Source organism: Sander lucioperca, chromosome 5, assembly GCF_008315115.2.
Source record: "Sander lucioperca isolate FBNREF2018 chromosome 5, SLUC_FBN_1.2, whole genome shotgun sequence".
Classification (NCBI taxonomy): domain Eukaryota; kingdom Metazoa; phylum Chordata; class Actinopteri; order Perciformes; family Percidae; genus Sander; species Sander lucioperca.
Window position 1 is genome coordinate 44,257,215 of NC_050177.1, and position 19,864 is coordinate 44,277,078.

Below are 19,864 nucleotides of genomic sequence, written 5' to 3' on the forward strand. Positions count from 1 at the left end.
CCGTTCATGAGAAAGCGTTGTTTGTCTGTACTGTATACAGAAAACTATTTATATACTGTCTGCAACTGTGACAAAGCTGAAAACAAGATAGCTTCACTGAATATCAGACAAGCATGTCAGTGGAGGATAGCCTGAGATCACATCAAACACAGCAATGAGGGGGATTTATGAATGAATCTGAGAGCAACACACACACACACACACACACACACACACACACACACACATACACACACACACACACACACACACATACACACACACACACACACACACACAGATCTGTACTAGACAAGATCTGACAGGCAGCCAAAAATAGAGACCACAGTGCAGGCTGGCTGACGACAAAAGTGCTCTCTCTCTCTCTCTCTCTCTCTCTCTCTCTCTCTCTCTCTCTCTCTCTCTCTCTCTCTCTCACTCACTCACGCAAGCACGCACGCGCACGCACACACACACACACACACACACACACACACACACACACACACACACACACACACACACACACACACACACACTCTCTGCAGTCCCTGTCACCCCGCCCGTCTCGGGCTTTGGCGGAGTCCGTATGTGAGTCATCGCTGGACTTTTTAACTGTCTCTGTCCCTCAGTGCTGCAGCAGAGACACAACAGCAGTCAATGACAACAGCCGTAACAGTCACTACTACAGTGGGAATATGACTATGAGCCTCAGATAGCCTTCAGCCAGTGAAGAAGCGAAATTAATCAGGGGAAAAAATCATTTATTGAGCGTTTATCAGCAATTAAACAACATGTATTCCCCAATTTAGGGCAGAGAAAGACCATTAACAGGTGAATAAGTTAAGCGTCTTTATTTTCACCACTATCAAGTGACGATGTCTGCTTCTGCATGTCCTCTAACAGGCTAGTAAACACATGATTGCGCACAGCCGAGACAGAACAGTCTTATCAGTCAATGGTCCTAAATATAGCTTTATTATGAATTTATTCATTTCATCATAAGCTGTGACAAAAGCCATTATGCGGTCACAGAGATGGGTCAGAGCTAGTTTCAGTTCATATTCAAAGAGAGAAGCAGTGTGTGTGTGTGTGTGTGTGTGTGTGTGTGTGTGTGTGCGCGTGTGTGTGTGTGTGTGTGTGTGTGTGTGTGTGTGTGTGTGTGTGTTATGTAGCCTATATGTGTGCGCGCGTGGGTGTTGCGTATCTCCTCGCTCGCTGACGCACGAGTCAGGTGGTTCCTCTAATACCATGAGGAGCTGTCCGCGGTGCTGAAACCAGACTCACACTGCGAGACAGAGATGCTCAGTTCACTCACGACCCTCGATAGAAACTAATTACAAAGGTAAGACTTGGTTGTTATTAACTGCACGAGCCACATTGCACTACTCTGAATATGTTTCCTATCACACGCTGTATGAGTGGAGAGGGTATTTTTAGTAAAGCTACCTTCTGTTTCAGTAGCTGTTTGCCAACCTGATGCACCGCCACAGCTGTTGAGCCGAAGAGGTTGTGTTGCCCGCGATTTCTTTGTTCTCATTTCTCTTCAGAATCCAGAATGCTTGCGCTTTGAAGCTTATTATTTCTACTTTTATGTCACATGTTAAACAAATATAACTATGCGAAGTTTGGCAATTTAAATATAATTTCAATCTTACTTTAGAAAAAAGTATAAAAAGATACTAAGTTAATCTTCAATTTGCAGGTATTTGTATTAACACGTTTTAATGCAAGTCCATAGGCAGCAATCACCCCACTGGGCAGTTTGTTTCAACAGAACAATGTTCAATTTGAGTTCAAGCTTAAAAACAGTAATCATTGGAGAGGTTTTCAGCGGGTAAAGGAAAGGTTTCATGGGAACATCAGCCTTACCGGGTTACCTTGACAACGGGGCCATGACTCACGGAGAGCAGCAATTTGACGACTAATGAGATTTGCACGGGAGCTGAATGCTGCTGCTTTTACTGCTGCTGGCAAACAGGCGGCAGGATTCCAGTATGATCCTCAAATACCAGCAACAGGCAGGAAAATGGAGGATGTACAAATACTCTGGGTTATATTTGACACTGATGATCCAGTAATATACCACTAATTGTTATTATTATTATTATTATTGCTGTTGTTGTTGTTGTTGTTGTTGTTGTTATTATTATTATTAAATAGACAATTGGCCACCGGTTGCTTCTTAGCAATCATTCTTTTCTTTCTTTATTGCTGCTGCTGCGTCTGCCATTTTTGCTTTGATGCAAACTGTAAGAGCTACATAAAACATGACAAAAATATGAAAACTAAAACAATATTAGGACTAAAACAACAAGCATAAGTAAATAAAGCCTAAATATAAGTATAAGTATATTTCACCAAACAAGGAAACTGGGTTTATTTTTATTTAACTGGATTTTGTCAGGCAGTTCAGACATTCAATAGAAATATTGTTCAGATAAATTGAGGTATTTGACCTGGTTTATACCAGAGCAAAAGGTATGGGTCAGATTTTAAACATGATATCCTGCCTTTAAAATCAATACAAATAAATCTCTGGTCTGTGATGCTATCATCAGACCGGACATTTAAAGTAATGATAATAGCAAAAGACATTAAGAAATGCCAGAGCGGTAACCATTGTGAACCTGTTAGCTTAATGTGTAAAGGTCAGTGCTGACATGTGTCTCTTTGTCTTTATTCTGCAGGCGTCACCATGCCGTCATTCCGCAAGACCTCCACCACAGGCAAACCTTTCCTCATCTGTTTTGCAAACCTCCTCTTAATCCTTCTTTTCCTCAGTTCCTCTGGCGTTCACGGTGCTTCTCTCAGAGAACACAGACTGCGAGGAAGTGAATCAGACTCCCAGCGAGGAGATGTCCACCAGGCTCCTGATGCCGACATGCTCAAAGCTTTGGAGTACATCGAGAGCCTCCGTCAAAGAACTGGCACAGACTCCCAGCAGCACGCCCCTCTCGTTACAGGGTACGATGCCAGCCACATGGATGATGCTGAGAAGCTGCGTGCCATGCTGAGACTGGCTTCTAACCCTATGCAGAGCAAAGATGAGGAGGAGGAAGAGGAGGAGGAGGAGGGAAGGGAGGACAAGAGTGAAGAGCTGCTCCAGGCTGTTCTCAGCACCCTCCAGCAGACGGAAAAAGCCTCCAAGCCACCTTCACTTCGCCCCAGCGTCGAAGGAGCGGGCATAAAGGACGGCATGTATCCCAGGGTGCAGCAGAAGCAACACAGCATCAAGCCTCACAAGAAGCTGCCGCTAATGTTTGAGGACGAGGAAGAGGGTGAGGGGGATGAGGAAGAGGATGAGGAGAGGTCAGATCTGGAGCATGAGAGCCCCTTCAAACGCACCAACGAGAACGTGGAGGAGAAGTATACGCCTCAGAACCTGGCAACTCTGCAGTCTGTGTTTGACGAACTGGACAAGCTGACAAGTGTGAAGACCATGCACAAACGCCAAGATGAGGAGGATGACATGGAGAAGAGTGATGATGAGGAAAAAGATGATGATATGTTTAATGTGAGGAATGTAGCATACAATGACATAGGCGGGAATCTTGCAGACTGGGGTTCGCTACAAGAACAGGAAGAGGGAGAAGAGGAGGAGGAGGAGAGGGACAACAAACATGAGGCTGACCGAGGGCTTGATTATGTTGATGACAATGATGAAGAAGCTGATGAGGATAATGAAATGGAAGATGATGAAAGCTACCCAGTCAAGAGATCAAAAGATCCAGATGACATTGCTAACCTGGTAGACTATTACCTCCTAAAAGTGCTGGAGAAAACAGAAGAAGAGCAGAAACGACAGTTTGAGGAAGAGGAGAAAAAGAGGGCAGAGAGGAGAGTGGCTCAGACAGAGTACAGAGATAACATAGATCCACGGGCCATCTACGAGCTCATTCAGATCTCCCAAAAATACCAGATCCCACCTGAAGACCTGGTGGACATGCTCAAAACCGGAGAACCGACGAATCAAGACAAGTTACAAAAGAGCAACGAATTAGCCAGAGCAGAAAACAAGCTCTCTCAGATATCCTCAAAGAAGACACACAAACATCCTGAAGCTAAATTCTACAACAGACGCTTTCCTGATAGACAAAAGACACCAGAGGAGATTAGGACAGAAGAGATACTAAACATCCTGGGGTTAGAGGGCGAAGAGGATCGAGCTCCTGTCAGGAAGCAGAAGCAGTACAAAAGCTCGCAGTTACGACTTCACACTCAGCCTCCTGGACGTTCGGGGGAATCCGCTCCCACGCAACGGCGCCTTCCCAGTTTATTAAAAAACGACTATGATGACACCGTGGATGAGGATGAACTGGCAGCATACTTAGCAGCTCAGATGCTGGCACAGTATCCAAACCCCGTGTACAGAAACAACAAGGCAAGCCAAAAGCGGGACGAAGTTGGACAGAGCATGACGGGCTCTTTTGAACAGGCGATACAGGCTTATTTTGATCAAATAGACTCAGATAAAAACCCAAATGATAAGAGACAGACTGAGGATGATGAGAGGGGCGGTGAAACACAAATGCAAGGCTTTGATAATGAGGCGGCGATGAAATTGCTGAGCTACCTGAACCCAGAAACTGAAGAAAGTGATACTAATGCCAAAACTGCCCCAGGAATATAAAGAAGGCTATAGATAGATAAACATGTATATATATATATATGTCTTGGTGGAGGGAGATGGTGAAAATAAAGTATTTTGAAGAATATAACATGCAGTCAACTTTAGTTATTCTGTAGGTTTACAAAGGTTCATATTTACTAGCAGAAATATGAGTGTTCAGACATTAACTTGATGCTTTTTTTTTTAATGAGTTTGTTGCTCAAAACCACTTTACAACCAGTACATGTGACCAGCCCTTCAATGCACACACACAACCAAAATCAGTGTTGGATCCCTTATATTGACTTGTGTTTTTTTTGGTAATTATTTTTTAAATGTGGTCATATGTGACATACCTGAGGTTAATAAAGCATTGACTTTATTTTTTCCTTACTGTGTTGTGTTTCTTCATTTACTCACCATCACACAATGCATATGTTTAAACTTGTCTTGACTCACATGTATGATTACAAAAAAACATGTTTAAATATTTAAAAAAAAGAAAGAAAGTATTTCGATAAATTGGGAAAAAAAAACTTTTTTTCTATCATATCTCCTGTCATCAAACCCTGAGATTAATAAATATGAGGCTTAAAAGTTACTTAATTACAATTCTTAAAAACTAAGCAGAAACATGAAAAATCACCAGGATTGAGGTTATTGTATGACCACAGCAGTATGCCAAATGAGTAATTTGTTACTAAATAAAAATGTTGAGGATTAATAAACCTTTTGCTTCGAGTGGTGAAATGTGAGGCATCCTCGGCTCAGTAGGCAGGTTTGCTCATGTATTCTTCCATTGTCTGTAATAAGAGCAGAGATACATTTCATATGAGTAATAAGAAAAAGCTAAGTTCACTAAAGAGTCTGCTAAACCTTAAAGTACCTCTTGGAGTGTGTCAGCCTCCTCCATAGATACACTAACAGCTACTTTGGATGTTTCTAGAACTTCTCCTCCCATCAGGAATTCGTCCAGGATGAAGTAAGCCTTCTCAAAGTTAAAAATGATGTCCAACTCACACACCTGAAACAGAACAATATACCATCTATTAGACTAAAGATGAATTACACTTCCTCCCCATGGTAAGGAAGGTAATTCCACCCATTAGAGAACATGATAAACAATGTGTATGCTGTACTACTACGGATGATCATCAGGCCCTATTTAAATATTATAAAGAATATAGAAATGGCAAGTTGATGAAGAAACATGAGAAAAGAAATAAAAAACAGAGAAGACCTTTAGGATAATTATAAACAGCCTCTTTTTCATATCTGTCCTTTTTCATTGTTTGAGTTTAAAAAAATAATACGGCGTGGCTGTCGCCCTGTTTTATTATCAATACAAGCAGGACGGAAATCAAGTGGATCAGGAGCAGAGGAACCTTCGGGACACCAGGGGGAGTCTGACTGGTATAGAGCACAGTGATATATCTGTGCAGAGTCAAGGAGGAAAGGAAAGAGATTTTGCGGAACTCCTGCAGAGTAATGTAACACAGGAATCACTATAGTTCAGATTCTAATACCTTTGACCAGTACGTCATTGGTAGGAAGCTCACTGTTTTCTGTTCTTTTCATTTTGCCTTGTTACAACTGAATTTCAATGAAGGGAGGTCTTAATGCTACAGCATTCAATGATGTTTAGACACTTGTGTGCTTCCATCTTTGTGGCAACAGTTTGGATTTATCCCTTTCCTGTTTCAACATGACAATGTCCAGGTGCACAAAGCCAGCTCCATAAAGAATGATTTCTGGATTTCTGAGTTTGTTGTGAAGAAAATTGACTGGCCTGCACTGAGCCCTGACCTCAACCCCATCCAACACCTTTGGGATGTACTTGAACACAGACTTCGAGCCAGGCCTTATAACCCAACATCAGTGTTGTGGAACTCACTAATGCTCTTGTCTCTGAATGAAAGCAAATGTCTGCAGACAGGTTCTAAAATCTGGCGGAGAGCCTCCGCAGAAGAGTGGATTTTGGAATGAGGTGTCCAACAGGTGTTTGTGTGTATTTACTGTTAATGTACATTTATGTCTCTGTTACAACGGCATGACTATACAAAGTGATACCTAGAGATAACAGCAAAATATAATGTTTTCAATTGCCATTTCATACTATATGTTTGTTATTTCAGTATTAAACTGATGAAGTGATGAAGCTTCTTGGGTGAATGGTGAAACATTGTTTTCTTTTACTATTGTTTTGGGGGCATTTTAAGCCTTATTATTAGATTGGACAGCAGAAGACAGGAAAATGGGACACAGAGGAGGAATGACATGCAGCAAAGGGCCGCAGGATGAGGAAACAGCTTTAAGATGACTACACAACAGCTGTTTAAGGCTCCTACACTTGTGTTTTCACTTTGCTCGATTAGACCTTTTCTGAGGACAGTGTGAGCATGTGCGCATCGTACTTCTTCCACATCTTCCTCACTTTTGCTCGGGCCATGACTTTCAGCTCTACTTACGTTGCCAAAGTATTTATCCAACAACTCGACATATCTGTGCAGCACTTCAAGGCCCAGCAGCTCATTATCCTGGTTCTCAAGACCAGTGCAGAAATACAGGCTGGCATACCTGCATTTGAAAAGGATGAAGGTCAGATGTTACAGCAATAGTTGCCAAAATGTTGTGAACAAACTAAGACACATTACAAGCACATTTGACCGTACTCTGAGGAGAATGTGTGCTCATATGACTGCCTGTAAGGAAGTCCTTGGATTAAATGTGTTTCAAAGACAGGGAAAAAGTGTTGCTTAAGAACAAGAATAAAAACGTTTCTACATAATTATTACACAGAATAATGGTTTTACTGAGGATTTGCCGGCATATTATGCACATACATATTCAGCGGGTGGTCAAAATAACAGACACACTTTGCAAAACAAGTTCCAATAAAACAATACCATTGTGTACTTATTTTATTTGGATTTGTTATTGCACTGGAACACGTTACATTGTGAGGTGTTCCTGTTATTTTGTCCACTCCCACTAACTCTACTTTTATTACAAGTTTGTTACTGTGAGTAAAGGAAATAAAAAATAAACATGAGAAGATAAGCAATGTGCTGCGCCATCACTACCACGGTCCCATCAGCGATCTAGGTCACACTCTGTTTGTTTAACTGGACCTTTACTCTATCCAGGTCTTGTTAACCCATTGTTGAGAATGGGTGTGTCGGTTTTCTCTGTGTATTTTGAAGCATTATCAAAGAGGACACAAGTTAATCATTAAGCATACACGCAGTCTAATGTGGTTTCTGCTCAACACCCAAGTCTTTACCTGCCAGGAAAGGACTGCTGATGACAAAACACTGAAAATAGCTAAAAAGTAATTATAGCACAAATGAAAAAGCAGCTGTTGTAGGCACCTCCTGTAAACGATCTTGAGGTCCCTGTAATGGAGGAAATTGCAGGAACGTGGTGGACGGGCCAACACTAACATCATCATGTCCCGGATCACCTTCTTCTTCTCCCGGTCTGTTACTGGTGTGAACCATTTCTGCAGTCGCAGCTTCCCCTGCCGGCTGAACAGCAACAGGAAGCGCATCTGGTGAGGGCAGAAAGTACGAAAAGAGAAGAAAAACACTGACTTATGAAAGGTTCAGGGATCTTGTGATACTGTGTTGAGGAAACAATGACCAAACAGGAGGAACATATTGTGCAATGAGGTCAGATATAACTAAATATCGTTAATTCATAGCTTGTCAACAGAGAAAACCAGACACAGACATACAATGAATCAATTTTATACACGCTCACTGAGACAAAACACACACACACACACACACACACACACACAGTAATAATACTCCCACCTTCAATTAGAGCCATGTATATATGAAATAAAACCACCCATGAGTGAGGTTTGCACCACACAGCAATTAGATTTTACAACTAGAAATGTGAATGAACATCACCAGGGAAGTATAACACCATCTATATCACCTTTGAGTGCAATAACAGTAAATACATTGTGTGTGTGTGTGTGTGTGTGTGTGTGTGTGTGTGTGTGTGTGTTGTGCAAGGGCAATTAATGAGAGATCTTTGCCCTGAAGCGTAGCAGCAAGCAGCACTGCTTCTGCAACAAGATATACCAGGGCATGTGAAGAAACAGGCACCTATAGGCTAACACAAGTGTCTGCTGGACTTAGATGAAGAATGATTTGGGTTCAAATACTTAAAAGCTATATGATTAGATTGTGTGAAATTCCAGATTCATCTCAGTTATATTGTTTAATGATATTGTTTAAATCATAAAAAAAAAGCTAATTTAAACTTGCAAATGAAACCAACGTTTGCAGATTTTAATCTATTTGCCTGTCAACACGTTTTTTTCAAAAACTGTCAATCCTTTTCCAAGCTTTTCACTTTGAGCTCCTTTTATAATGAAATGTGATACATCTGACATATTATCCTGCTATATTTCAGGATATCAGGATCTTTAGAATAACTTTGTTTATTTTTTGACAAGACCAATGTAGAGGACACATTGATGTGCAGTGTAGCACATTGTATTGCCAACAGGTGAACGGATGAAACTATAGCAACAAGCTCGGATACTCACCATTTTGTGACAGCAGTCTGAGATAAGTCCCCACACTCAAATCCTTCAGGTTTATGATAAACTCTATCTCAGAACCCTAGAGTCCTGTCCTACTGTATCTTGTGCGTGGTTTTGAGATGCGGCGACATTGTTGATCTTCCCAGAGTTCACTGCGTTCATACCTTCTCCAGTCGAGCCGCGCCCCGCTGCGCTCCAGCTGCTGATTGGCTGCCGAGGAGCTACCGGCAAACACACAGGTTAATAAGTGCAGTGCAGTCAGAGAGGACATATTTTGATTTGATGTACAATACTGTTCAAGCTAGTCTCACTTCAGTTAGTCTCTTTTTATGGAATGCCATTTAGGCTATATTAAAAATAATAGCCTAGGCTACATAAATACATTTATGCCTATAAATAAATCCTGAAATAAATAAATGAGGCAATAAATATATATACAAATGTAATCAATGTAGCCTATTATTGCCTAATTTATTTATTTCAGGATTTATTTTATAGCCATATATTTCATAGGTAGCCTAGGCTATATTCATTTATTTTATATTAAATAGAAAAGCAGTATACATTTCATAGCACTTCAGTTATTTTTAACTAAATATTGCTAGTTTAAATTGTAAACTTAGCTAGCTACAGTAGCTAATTAAGTAAAGTTAGTAATTAAATAGTTAAATTGTTAACTTAGCTAGCTAGTTACACGTTACACGGAGGTTCTGCATCATTACTGTCTGTCACGTTGCTAGTATGTTTTATTGTTATACGTTTATTTCATGTCGTATTTTACTACTAGCCTGGTTGTGTACGGTTCACATGTGGAAGAGGAGCTGGAGCGGGCCATGGGAGATGTCACCAAAAAAAGAAATTACGCAGGGTAACTAGCTAACGTTAAAGTCAGTTTGAATTGCCAACCGCAAACTGACTGAAATAAGGACCACAAATACACATATTTATGTTTGTCTTTAGGTTAAATTACAGTCAATTGAACTAATACATCGTTCCTTCCTGCCGCTGGGTGGCTGGTGGAGTTGTCGCCCACAGATGTTAATTCAGTGGAGCTACACGTGGTTTTGGTCCAGGGTAAAAGCGGAGGAGAGAGCGCAGCACAGCGAGAGGCTTCCAGGGCAACACCATGTCTCTGTACCGCAACTCTGCCTGGTTCCTGAAGGGAATGACCGAGTTCACAAGGTAAGGTGCCTTTACTGTGTATCTGCCCTGTATGCTGCTGAGACATCACTGTAGTGTTTTAGGAGCTGTAGTAAGTCTGTGACCTACTAGTGTGTCCCATGTGTGAATCCATTTATTATTATTATTTCAGATCAGTAGCCTACACAGAAAGTGTAATTTTAAGAAACTTATCATGGAAGAAAATGTTAAGATTGAATACATTATTGGTTAATGGCTAATTATATTGCCTTATATTAAAATCTGCTCTTTGCCTCATGCTTTTATTGCAATTTTATTGTATTTCTGTTAATGGGAGTAAACATCACAGGGCACTTAGAGTTAAGTGTAGGAAAAATAAAATGATATACCAATATGGTTGATCCTAAGAGATGGGATGGGTTTGGACCACTCCAATAAGTAACCCGCTGACTCATTTTCTAAAATATATCATAATATGAGGGAACCCCACCTAAACTGCCTCCATGACTTTTCATTAGAAGACTTTAAACTGATACAAATCTTACTGATGAAACTATGGTATGTAGAGCTGAAATGATTAATCACTTAGTTAATCAAGAAAAACATGATTGGCCAGCTATTTTAATAATAAGCAAAGCAGTTCACCTTCTTAAATGTGAGGATTTTTGTGCTTTACTTTGTTTTAGATCAGTGTAAATCTCACAACATCATCAACATGTTAAACATCTTTGGGTTTTGGAATGTTGATCGGACAAAACATAACATTTGGGAACCTGTGATGGCCATTTTTCACTACTTTCTGACTTTCTGATTTAATAGACCAAATAATTAATCAAGTAACTAGTCAACTACAAAAATAATCTTTAGTTTCAGCCTTAATAATATTAATATTAAACTTAGGTAGGGTCAAAGGTTATGTAAGGGCTGGATCTTTAAAAGCGATAAGATGTATAACCAACTGGTGGTTGATGATCACTGACTGGAGGTTTTAGTTTACCGACATTTTTTTTTTTTTTTAAGATTTTTTTGGGGGGGCTTTTCCCTTTATTTGAAAGTGACAGTGGATAGACAGAAAAGGTGGGAGAGCGATGGGGGATGACATGCAGCAAAGGGCCGCAGGTTGTACTCAAACCCGCGCCGCTGCAGAGGACTCAGCCTACATGGGGCGCACGCTCTTACTGGATGAGCTAGAGGTCGCCCCAGTTTACTGACATTTTGATTGCCACTGCATTACTGAACAGAATGGAACTGCAACACATCTTTGAATATAATTTCTTTATCAATTGAGCAAAGTTTACAGTGACTCAGCAGGAGCCATGTGAGAACATAACTCAGTTGTTCAACCACAATGGGGCTTTAAATGCTTTATCAGTCCAGTCTGATCTATTGCAGCCCTAAGGCGCCTTTCCTCATCAGTAAACAGCAAGCCAAGTTGTCTGAAGAGGTGCTTTTGTGATTGTTTCCCTTCTCTCCTTTGTTCTGTGTTATCTTTTCTCCCAGAGAGCTGCCTGGCAACCCGCTCTGACCCTACACTAATAGCTCTCTGCATGACACCATCGAACAGAGCGGGCATTTAGCCTCAGTATTACCCCCCTCCCTGTCCCCTTTATCCCCCCTTGTGCCGCCTTCAACAATGACATCCAGGACAATGGGGGGAATTGAAGTCCTTGGTGCCACACGCTCACACACACACACACACACACACACACACACACACACACACACACACCACGATCCTGTCGTCACCGTCGGTAGTCTCACCCTAAACCACTTCTCATGAGAGATTCATTGTATCTGTACAGTAAAGCTGTGAACAGACATACAGTAACCAGGCTGACCTCAAGCACTGACCCTTTCTGACCTGAACAGATACAGTACTGATACAGTAAAGATGTTGCTGACATGAATATAATGCAGTGGATGTTTATATCCGCAGGAATGCCTTCCTGTCAGCCTCAAAGAGGTTTGTGGAGAAGGACCTGGAGGTGTCCATGGCTGGACGTGCCTTCATGATAACAGGAGCCAACAGTGGCATTGGGAAAGCTACTGCTATGACCATCGCTAAGAAAGGTGCCAATCCTACCGCCTGTTTTTAACATTTAACTCATGTATGAAGACAAACACAACATGTGTTGTGTTTGATACTATTGCATTGGAAAAAGTTATTTTTAATACTATTTTTAGGAGGAGTAATTGTTTAATGATAGCAATGGTACAACATATTAGCAGTCATAAAACATTCCCATTTTGGATCATACAAACAAAATCAAAAAGGTAACAGGTAACAGTATAGTGGACAATAATTACCTAAGGCCAATACCACGTAGTGATGATAAACCTTTCATAAAATAGCCCAGGCCCAGGTTATAATCACACAGGTACAAACCCAGGTGCCACATGAAAAGGAACTGGCTTCCACCAGGAAACCCTTCAAATAGACAAAGGACCAGCATTATTAATATATTTAAAGCACAAAACACTATTACAACCTAATGGATAATAATTTGTGCTTAAATACAAAGATATAGCAAAAAAACACAAATATTTGCTTGTTACTGTTTACATTCAGTTTATTCATTTGCAACCTCACTCTTGACTTTTATGACTTAGGCAGCAACTACTAACACTGCATAGTAGTGCATAGAATCCAAATACCATTGAAGGCAGGTGCTGGACCAATAGAAGACAGCAATGAAAATATGTTTTTAGCAACTACTACCACACCTGATCTCCCAGATTCTAAGTTCCTACACTACAAGAAAGGAGAAACATTTGGTGCTAATGGTAAAAACCATTATCCCTTACACATTCCCCTTAATTTGTAAATCAAAACTACAATGTATGCAAATTAGGCATGACAAAAAGGCACACAAAAAAAAAATCTTGAAAAAGGCAGCCACACAATGAGTTGATGCTCCCAAACAGATTTCAGAATGTCATAGCTGTACTTCAGACACTTTTACTCCTACAAAGTTTGCATAAAATTAGCTGCATCCAACAAAGTTGACAGTAAATCGAACACTCTTCTCCTCTTGAAAATGTGTTCAGATCAGTTCTCAGCTGGAAAACATTATTCCATTTTTTTTTTTCACAGGTGGAACGATCCACATGGTGTGCAGGAACAAAGACAAGGCCGAGGAGGCGAGGGCTGATATTGTGAAGGAGACGGGAAATAAAGTACAGTATGACTCTCTTCTCAACAGACACAGACAAAAAAACACAGGGACAGACAGCCTTCAAATTGTCTGGTTCTTCAGACGTGACATTATTCATTCTTCTAAATGACTGGTGTCATTACAGGAGGTGTATGTCCACATCCTGGACCTGTCTGAGACCAAGAAGGTCTGGGAGTTTGCTGAGGCCTTCAAGAAAAAGTACAAGGCCCTCAATGTACTGGTGAGTTACCTATTTTCATATTTGGAAACATACGGCAATATGATTATTATTTTACTGTTGTTCACTCCATCAGGGTTGACGTTTGGTTTTGTGTTTGCACCTACTTCACTTTTCCTCTCTTATTCTTTTCTCCCATGTGTTGTAATCTATGCAGATCAATAACGCAGGCTCCATCATGAGTCAGAGGGATACGAACGCTGAGGGGCTTGAGAAGAGCTTCGCCTCCAACGTCCTTGGTGAGTCAAAGCTCAGGGGTGAGGTGTAAAGGAAACGCTGATAAAAAAACGTAAATATGGTATAGTTATGTTTTGTTTTTGTTGTCCACTAGGGGTTTACATTCTTACCAAGAGTCTGATTCCCTTGCTGGAGAAGAGCGCAGATCCCAGAGTGGTGAGTCTGAGAGACACAACCTGTGTTTGTTTGCCCACAATCTCCTACTACTATCTGCTCGACTGTAGGTTTGTCTTACCTCACAGAAGTTACGGACCTTTATTGTTTTCAAAACCTTTATGAAAAGTTCATAGACTTTAGGTAGTGTTGCACTTGTCAGCGTAATCCATCATTTTAATTAACGTTTTATAAGTTTGGGCCACTGAGTTGTGGCTATTTTAATGGTTAATTGCTGATCACATCAATGAGACACACCCTCAGAAATATTACTGAACATCAGTAAAAAGAACATTTTAGGCATATAAGGAATTATTTACTAATAACACAGGATCACAGGCTGCAGAAAAGATCCAATGTATTTATTATTTCACTGTAAAAAATCAAACTGTATATACAGTCAGCGGCGGAAGAAGTAATGTCTTTAGTAAACTACAAAAAATAATACAACAATGCAAAAACACCACATTACATGTAGTTCTGCATTAACAAAAGTATTATTTTTGGAAAATTCACTGACCTCTGTCAGTGTTATTTCATGTTAATATTATAATAAAATATGCATAACATATAAGCAGCATTATAGGGGCTTACATGTTATGTATCTTTTAATGTAGCTAATTGTAACCATTTTATATAAAGAGTTTGGTAGTTTGATCTATTACTATGTATCCTATTTTATCATAAGTTTTGTATGTAAAATCGTCATCTCCAAGGTAACTAGCAACTATAGCTGTCAGATAAATGAAGTGGAGTATAGAAGTATAGAAGTAGAAGTATAATATTTACCTCTGAAATGTAGTGATGTAGAACTATACAGGAGCAAAAAAATGGAAATACTAATATACCTCAAAATATATTCAAATACTTGAATACATGTACTTAGTTATGTTCCACCACTGTGTATAGCATATAGACATGATATAAAAACTGGTTGTTTTTTATCATGCATAGCCTATATCAACCCCAGCTCCCTGTTCCGCCCCTCACCCATGTTGCCCTTTGTCTATGGTCAGATCACAGTGTCATCAGGGGGAATGTTGGTGCAGAAGCTCAGGACGGGAAACCTGCAGTCTGAGAGAGGCCGCTATGACGGCACCATGGTCTACGCCCAGCACAAAGTAAGACGACTGCTTTAATACCTGCTGATCCACGTGTTAAGACTCAGCAAAGATCGCAGCTGATGGACTGTCAGGCTTTACCGTCCTTAAGTGTTTGCGAGGAAACAGACAGGACATATCAAATGTACCGTATTTTCATGTTAAATGTATTATAGAGAGAAATAGAAAAGTGTGATTAATAAAATGCACAGTAGATATTTGCAGCTGATGATTCGTGATTCATTGGTCAGACACTAAAATATTTGTTTTCCCTAATGAAGTGTATGGCTGGTGCAGGGTTTTAGATTATATTCTGATTGTAGAGTTCATCAGTACTACAATTAACCTCAATTGAATGATGTGAATGGTGCTGTCACATTTTAATCTGCATGTTATCCTGCTAGGATATTAATATATTTATGTTGCGTATGAGTCAAAATATTGGCAAATGGAAGTTTCCGTTCAAAAACTCGAAAGAGTATCAGCCTTCAAAAGCCCATGTAAGTTACATCCAGTCCCTCCAGAAAAACGCGATTATGCGATCATATAATTCAATGCATAATCAGCCAAAGTCCGCATATTTATGCGGGGATCGTATTTTTTCAAATGCGCCGCATTTTCGCCGCATAAATTGCCGCATAAATTGCCGATTTCCGCGCAAAATATGCAGGGCTTGCATGATTTCATAATCCCCGCATTTTCGTTGCAAAAAAGTCACATATATCTTAGCAGAAAGTTGAAAAATGTTGCATTTACTTCACACAAGAGGAGCCATTTTCCCCTGTTGCCATGGGAATGTCATGACGTGACGTAATTACGCGACGTGAACATCATCGAAAAGCTGCAAACCCCGCGATGAAGCCACGATGAGTTCCCGCAATTTTTGAAGTTCCCGCAATTTCATCGCATAAAATTGCATAAATATCGCACATTTGCATCGCATTTTGCCGCATAATCAAGGATTTTTGCCCGCAACAGTCACAAAAAAACTCCGCATTTTTCTGGAAGGACTGTACATCCTGTTTTGTATGATATTATAGAGAACTATGATTCATCAAATGACATCCAAGCATGGGTGCTTTAAATCTGTGTCTGTGTCTATTATTGTGTCTTATTTGGTTTACAGTGATCATTTGAAATGCTGCTGCAATATTAGGCTAAACTGACACTGACATGTAAAAAGAGACATGTGAGCCTCACCTGCTTAGAGTCCAACCCTTCAGACATCCTGTCTCTTAAGACACGTTTATTCATTTCTGTGTGTGTGTGTGTGTGTGTGTGTGTGTGTGTGTGTGTGTGTGTGTGTGTGTGTGTGTGTGTGTGTGTGTGTGTGTGTGTTCCAGAGGCAGCAGGTGGTGATGACAGAGCAGCTGGCAAAGACTCACACTAACATCCACTTCTCCGTCATGCATCCAGGCTGGGTTGACACTCCAGGTTCTGGCCCTTTAGACACATGCACAACACTAAGAATCAACCACCACTTTTTCGAAAAAATTGCGCTACATCATTCTCTATTAAAAAAAACTGCCCTTCTTGCTTCCTAATCCTTATCCTAGTTTGTTTCTGTCCCTCTCTGTCTCTGTCTGTCTGTCCTAGCGGTGGCCAATGCCATGCCAGACTTCCATCAATCTATGAAGGACAGTCTGCGGACCCCAGAGCAGGGGGCTGACACCGTGATTTGGCTGGCTGTCTCTGAGGCTGCAACCACAAACCCCAGCGGGCATTTCTACCAGGGTATGTTGCAAAAGCAATCTTTGTTATTTTCATTTACCTGCTTATCTATAAGGGATTTGTGTTTTAAAAAAATGTTTGGCAAAAGAGACAAAGATACAACTTTAGCATGCCTAGATTACAAAAAAAACGGTAAGAAAGGGAGAAGAGAAGAGAGGCTTTGAAGAGACACTGTTGGCTGAATTATATGTTGTTTGTCAGTTGTGGGTCAGCATGGTGTGTGTGTGTGTGTGTGTGTGTGTGTGTGTGTGTGTGTGTGTGAGAGAGAGAGAGTGCTTGAGGGTTTGGCCTGTGTCCATTGCAGCTGGAGTGGGCTGCTTTTGGTGCCAGATACTGCCAGAGAATACAGTGCCTCTATGAGTATATACGCACAAATGTGTGTGCAAAAAAGTGTACAAACACACACACACACGCAAAATGGCCCCAGTGGCCTTGAAGAGGGAGACTGTAGCCTAATATGAAAATCTCACTTTAACAGAGACACAAACACACTGCATTCATTTAATGTGATGTAATATATAGGTTAAGCCTTCATATCTGATAAAAAAAATCCAAACACCAGTCTGTTTGGCTTTTTTCCTCTAATCTCATTTCATTTCAACACTCGCTAAGCAAAACTGCTGTAGTTGCCAAAATTGTAACAGCTGTCAACAAGGCAATATTTACTGTTATCTTGGAAACACTGGCAGATTTTGATTTTGGCATTGCCATGCAAGTTGAAAACCTGGCATCCAAACTTGTACATATCCACTACGGGTGCACATTTCAGAAAATGTCACGATTTGATATTGATTTTTAGGCTCAAGATTTGATTCAAAATCGATATTCGATTTTAAAAAACGATTCACAGTATGTAAATGTAGTTACTTTGCCCATGTGATTGCAGTAGACATACAATAATAAATACACACACATATATATATATATATATATATATGAATCGATTTTTGGAATTCTATGAATCGATTTTGAATCGGTAGAGCTTGAATCGCGATACGAATGTGAATCGATTTTTTTGCACACCCCTACTATCCACATCAAAACTTCAAATAGTATTTGTTGTCCAGTATAAACATTAAGACTGAAAATTAAACCTTCAATACTGTATTCACAAGCAACATGAAATACAATGTATAACAACATACTACAGTTTAGATTGTTTTAGGATGACTAATGTCTGAGCGCCTGCAACTATTGACACCCTTGAGTGGCCGGCATTGTGGAATCATAAAAAAAAAAATGTTTCTTGAAACTATGAGCACATCAATTAGGCTGCAGTATTTCAATCCTAGTTTGCTGATGTTTATTCTTGTTGAAAATAATAAAGGTGCACAGCTAAGATAGTGTGGACATTTTATTCTGAAAATTTTAATTATTGAAGTTAAAGAAGCTTTAAATTCAGTTTCCTCAAAAAAGGCCTACAAATCATTTTTCATTGGTTAATCAATCCATTTTGTGTGTCTTATCTTATTCTTATCCTTGTCCAAGAATTTAATTAATTATATAATTGGAAACTATTGTTAAGCTGCTGGGAAGTAATGAAAAAATGTGATACAGTATACATATTCCTGGGCCATATATTTTTCCATCATTAATGATGATGATTGTGCAACCGGTATTAAATTGCATTCTATGTGGCATTAAAAATGTCTTAAATTGAACCCTGGTGTTTGAATCGAGTCAGGAGAGATGCCTAGCTGAGTCTGTTGCCATTGGGAATGAGGGATGAAAATGAATCCAGTGTTTGCTTTTCTTCAACTAATCTGAGCAGGCTGTTTGTACATGCGCTTGGCCTTTATTGCCCTTTAAACACAGGGCACATCAGAGCTGACTCCCTGACACCTTGTAGAAATCAATATTACTTCAACATCAGAACCAGGCTAGGGAATATACAAGAGTCAATAGATACTGTAGTTCTTACATGGACACACCTTTATGTTCAATCCATTTGTGTGTTTGTGCACAGACCGAAAGATGGTGTCCACCCACCTGCCGCTTGCCTGGACCCACAGCTCTGCCCTGGAGGAGCAGAAGTTAATGTCTGTGCTGGAGGACTTGGCCAAGACATTTCAGCCACACTGAGGCAGCAGGAACTGGTTACCAGTACAGCATCAACACTAACAACATCTGTTCACACTGACCAAGGCTGGGCTCAGTATTTTATCCCACCTGGCACAATACACTCCAGGAGATGGAATATTTCTAGGTCCATTTTTATCCAAAGCATTTGGAGTGTTAACTCTACCTGTGGTCACTGGTTTGGGAAAACTATGAAGATATACTGTGAAACCCAGCCTTACAATGCCAGATTAAACTCACCTACATATAACAGAGGGATGAGCCATATTTGCAATGCTTTATAACTATTTATATAACACATTTTCATTCAACTTTATAAGGACTAACATGTATTTGTAAAAGAGTGTTTGATAGTGATGGTGCCTTTATATGAGTTTTCAAAGGATATTATCTTGCTGATAGAGAGAGCACCTTCATAAACCACACAAAAACACACACACAACCACGTCTGTTACTGTGACTTTATGAAAGTTGTCAATCAGATGGGAATCTGATGTGACCAAAGTCACCCTATATTATTAAATCACAACACCAGCTATGGGTTCAATCTCTCGTCTTGACGACTTGCAAACGTGCAAAGTGATGTGTATTTAATAGCTATAATGTAAGTAACTTGTGTATTTGCTATACTGTAGTGCAGCTTCTGTACTGTGCAGGTTGAGCTCAAGCTGGAGGTGAAGTGCTCTCTTTACTAGCCGTGTGCCTTTTTAATACACCACACAGCAGCTCACTTGACGTGCAATAAACCCTTTGTATTAGTGACTCAGTAATATCTGCCAGCACCTTTAAAATTCCTTTTACTGACTCAGTTTATCTTGTAAATGTCTGCTTAAATAAAGAAAATTACAGATTTCTTTTGTGTCTAGTTGTGCTGCT

General features: G+C 40.1%; 3 protein-coding genes across 4 annotated transcripts; 2 read left to right on the forward strand and 1 right to left on the reverse strand.

The window, feature by feature from the left end:
• Positions 1-1,207: 1,207 nt before the first annotated feature.
• Positions 1,208-4,984, forward strand: scg2a (secretogranin II (chromogranin C) a). Its single transcript, XM_031283772.2, has 2 exons — positions 1,208-1,324; positions 2,670-4,984. The coding sequence occupies exon 2, from the start codon at positions 2,678-2,680 to the stop codon at positions 4,610-4,612; it is 1,935 nt and encodes a 644-aa protein (XP_031139632.1). The 5' UTR covers positions 1,208-1,324; positions 2,670-2,677; the 3' UTR covers positions 4,613-4,984.
• Positions 4,776-9,355, reverse strand: ap1s3a (adaptor related protein complex 1 subunit sigma 3a). The gene is made up of 5 exons (XM_031283773.2): positions 9,159-9,355; positions 7,963-8,141; positions 7,060-7,168; positions 5,478-5,615; positions 4,776-5,394 (listed from the first exon to the last, which is right to left on the reverse strand). Exons 1-5 carry the CDS (start codon positions 9,159-9,161, stop codon positions 5,359-5,361), a joined length of 465 nt encoding a protein of 154 aa, XP_031139633.1. The 5' UTR covers positions 9,162-9,355; the 3' UTR covers positions 4,776-5,358.
• Positions 9,356-10,005: 650 nt separating this feature from the next.
• LOC116038908 (DHRS-12_like_SDR_c-like domain-containing protein) lies at positions 10,006-19,841 on the forward strand. 2 transcript variants are annotated; one of them, XM_036001472.1, is made up of 11 exons: positions 10,006-10,023; positions 10,191-10,337; positions 12,232-12,365; positions 13,390-13,472; positions 13,596-13,691; positions 13,846-13,927; positions 14,020-14,081; positions 15,095-15,199; positions 16,522-16,612; positions 16,775-16,912; positions 18,876-19,841. In XM_036001472.1, exons 2-11 carry the CDS (start codon positions 10,282-10,284, stop codon positions 18,989-18,991), a joined length of 963 nt encoding a protein of 320 aa, XP_035857365.1. In that variant the 5' UTR covers positions 10,006-10,023; positions 10,191-10,281; the 3' UTR covers positions 18,992-19,841. The 2 variants fall into 2 exon arrangements, with proteins under 2 accessions (XP_035857365.1, XP_031139478.1); XM_031283618.2 differs by lacking the exon at positions 10,006-10,023 and having other exon boundaries at positions 10,173-10,337.
• Positions 19,842-19,864: the final 23 nt, after the last annotated feature.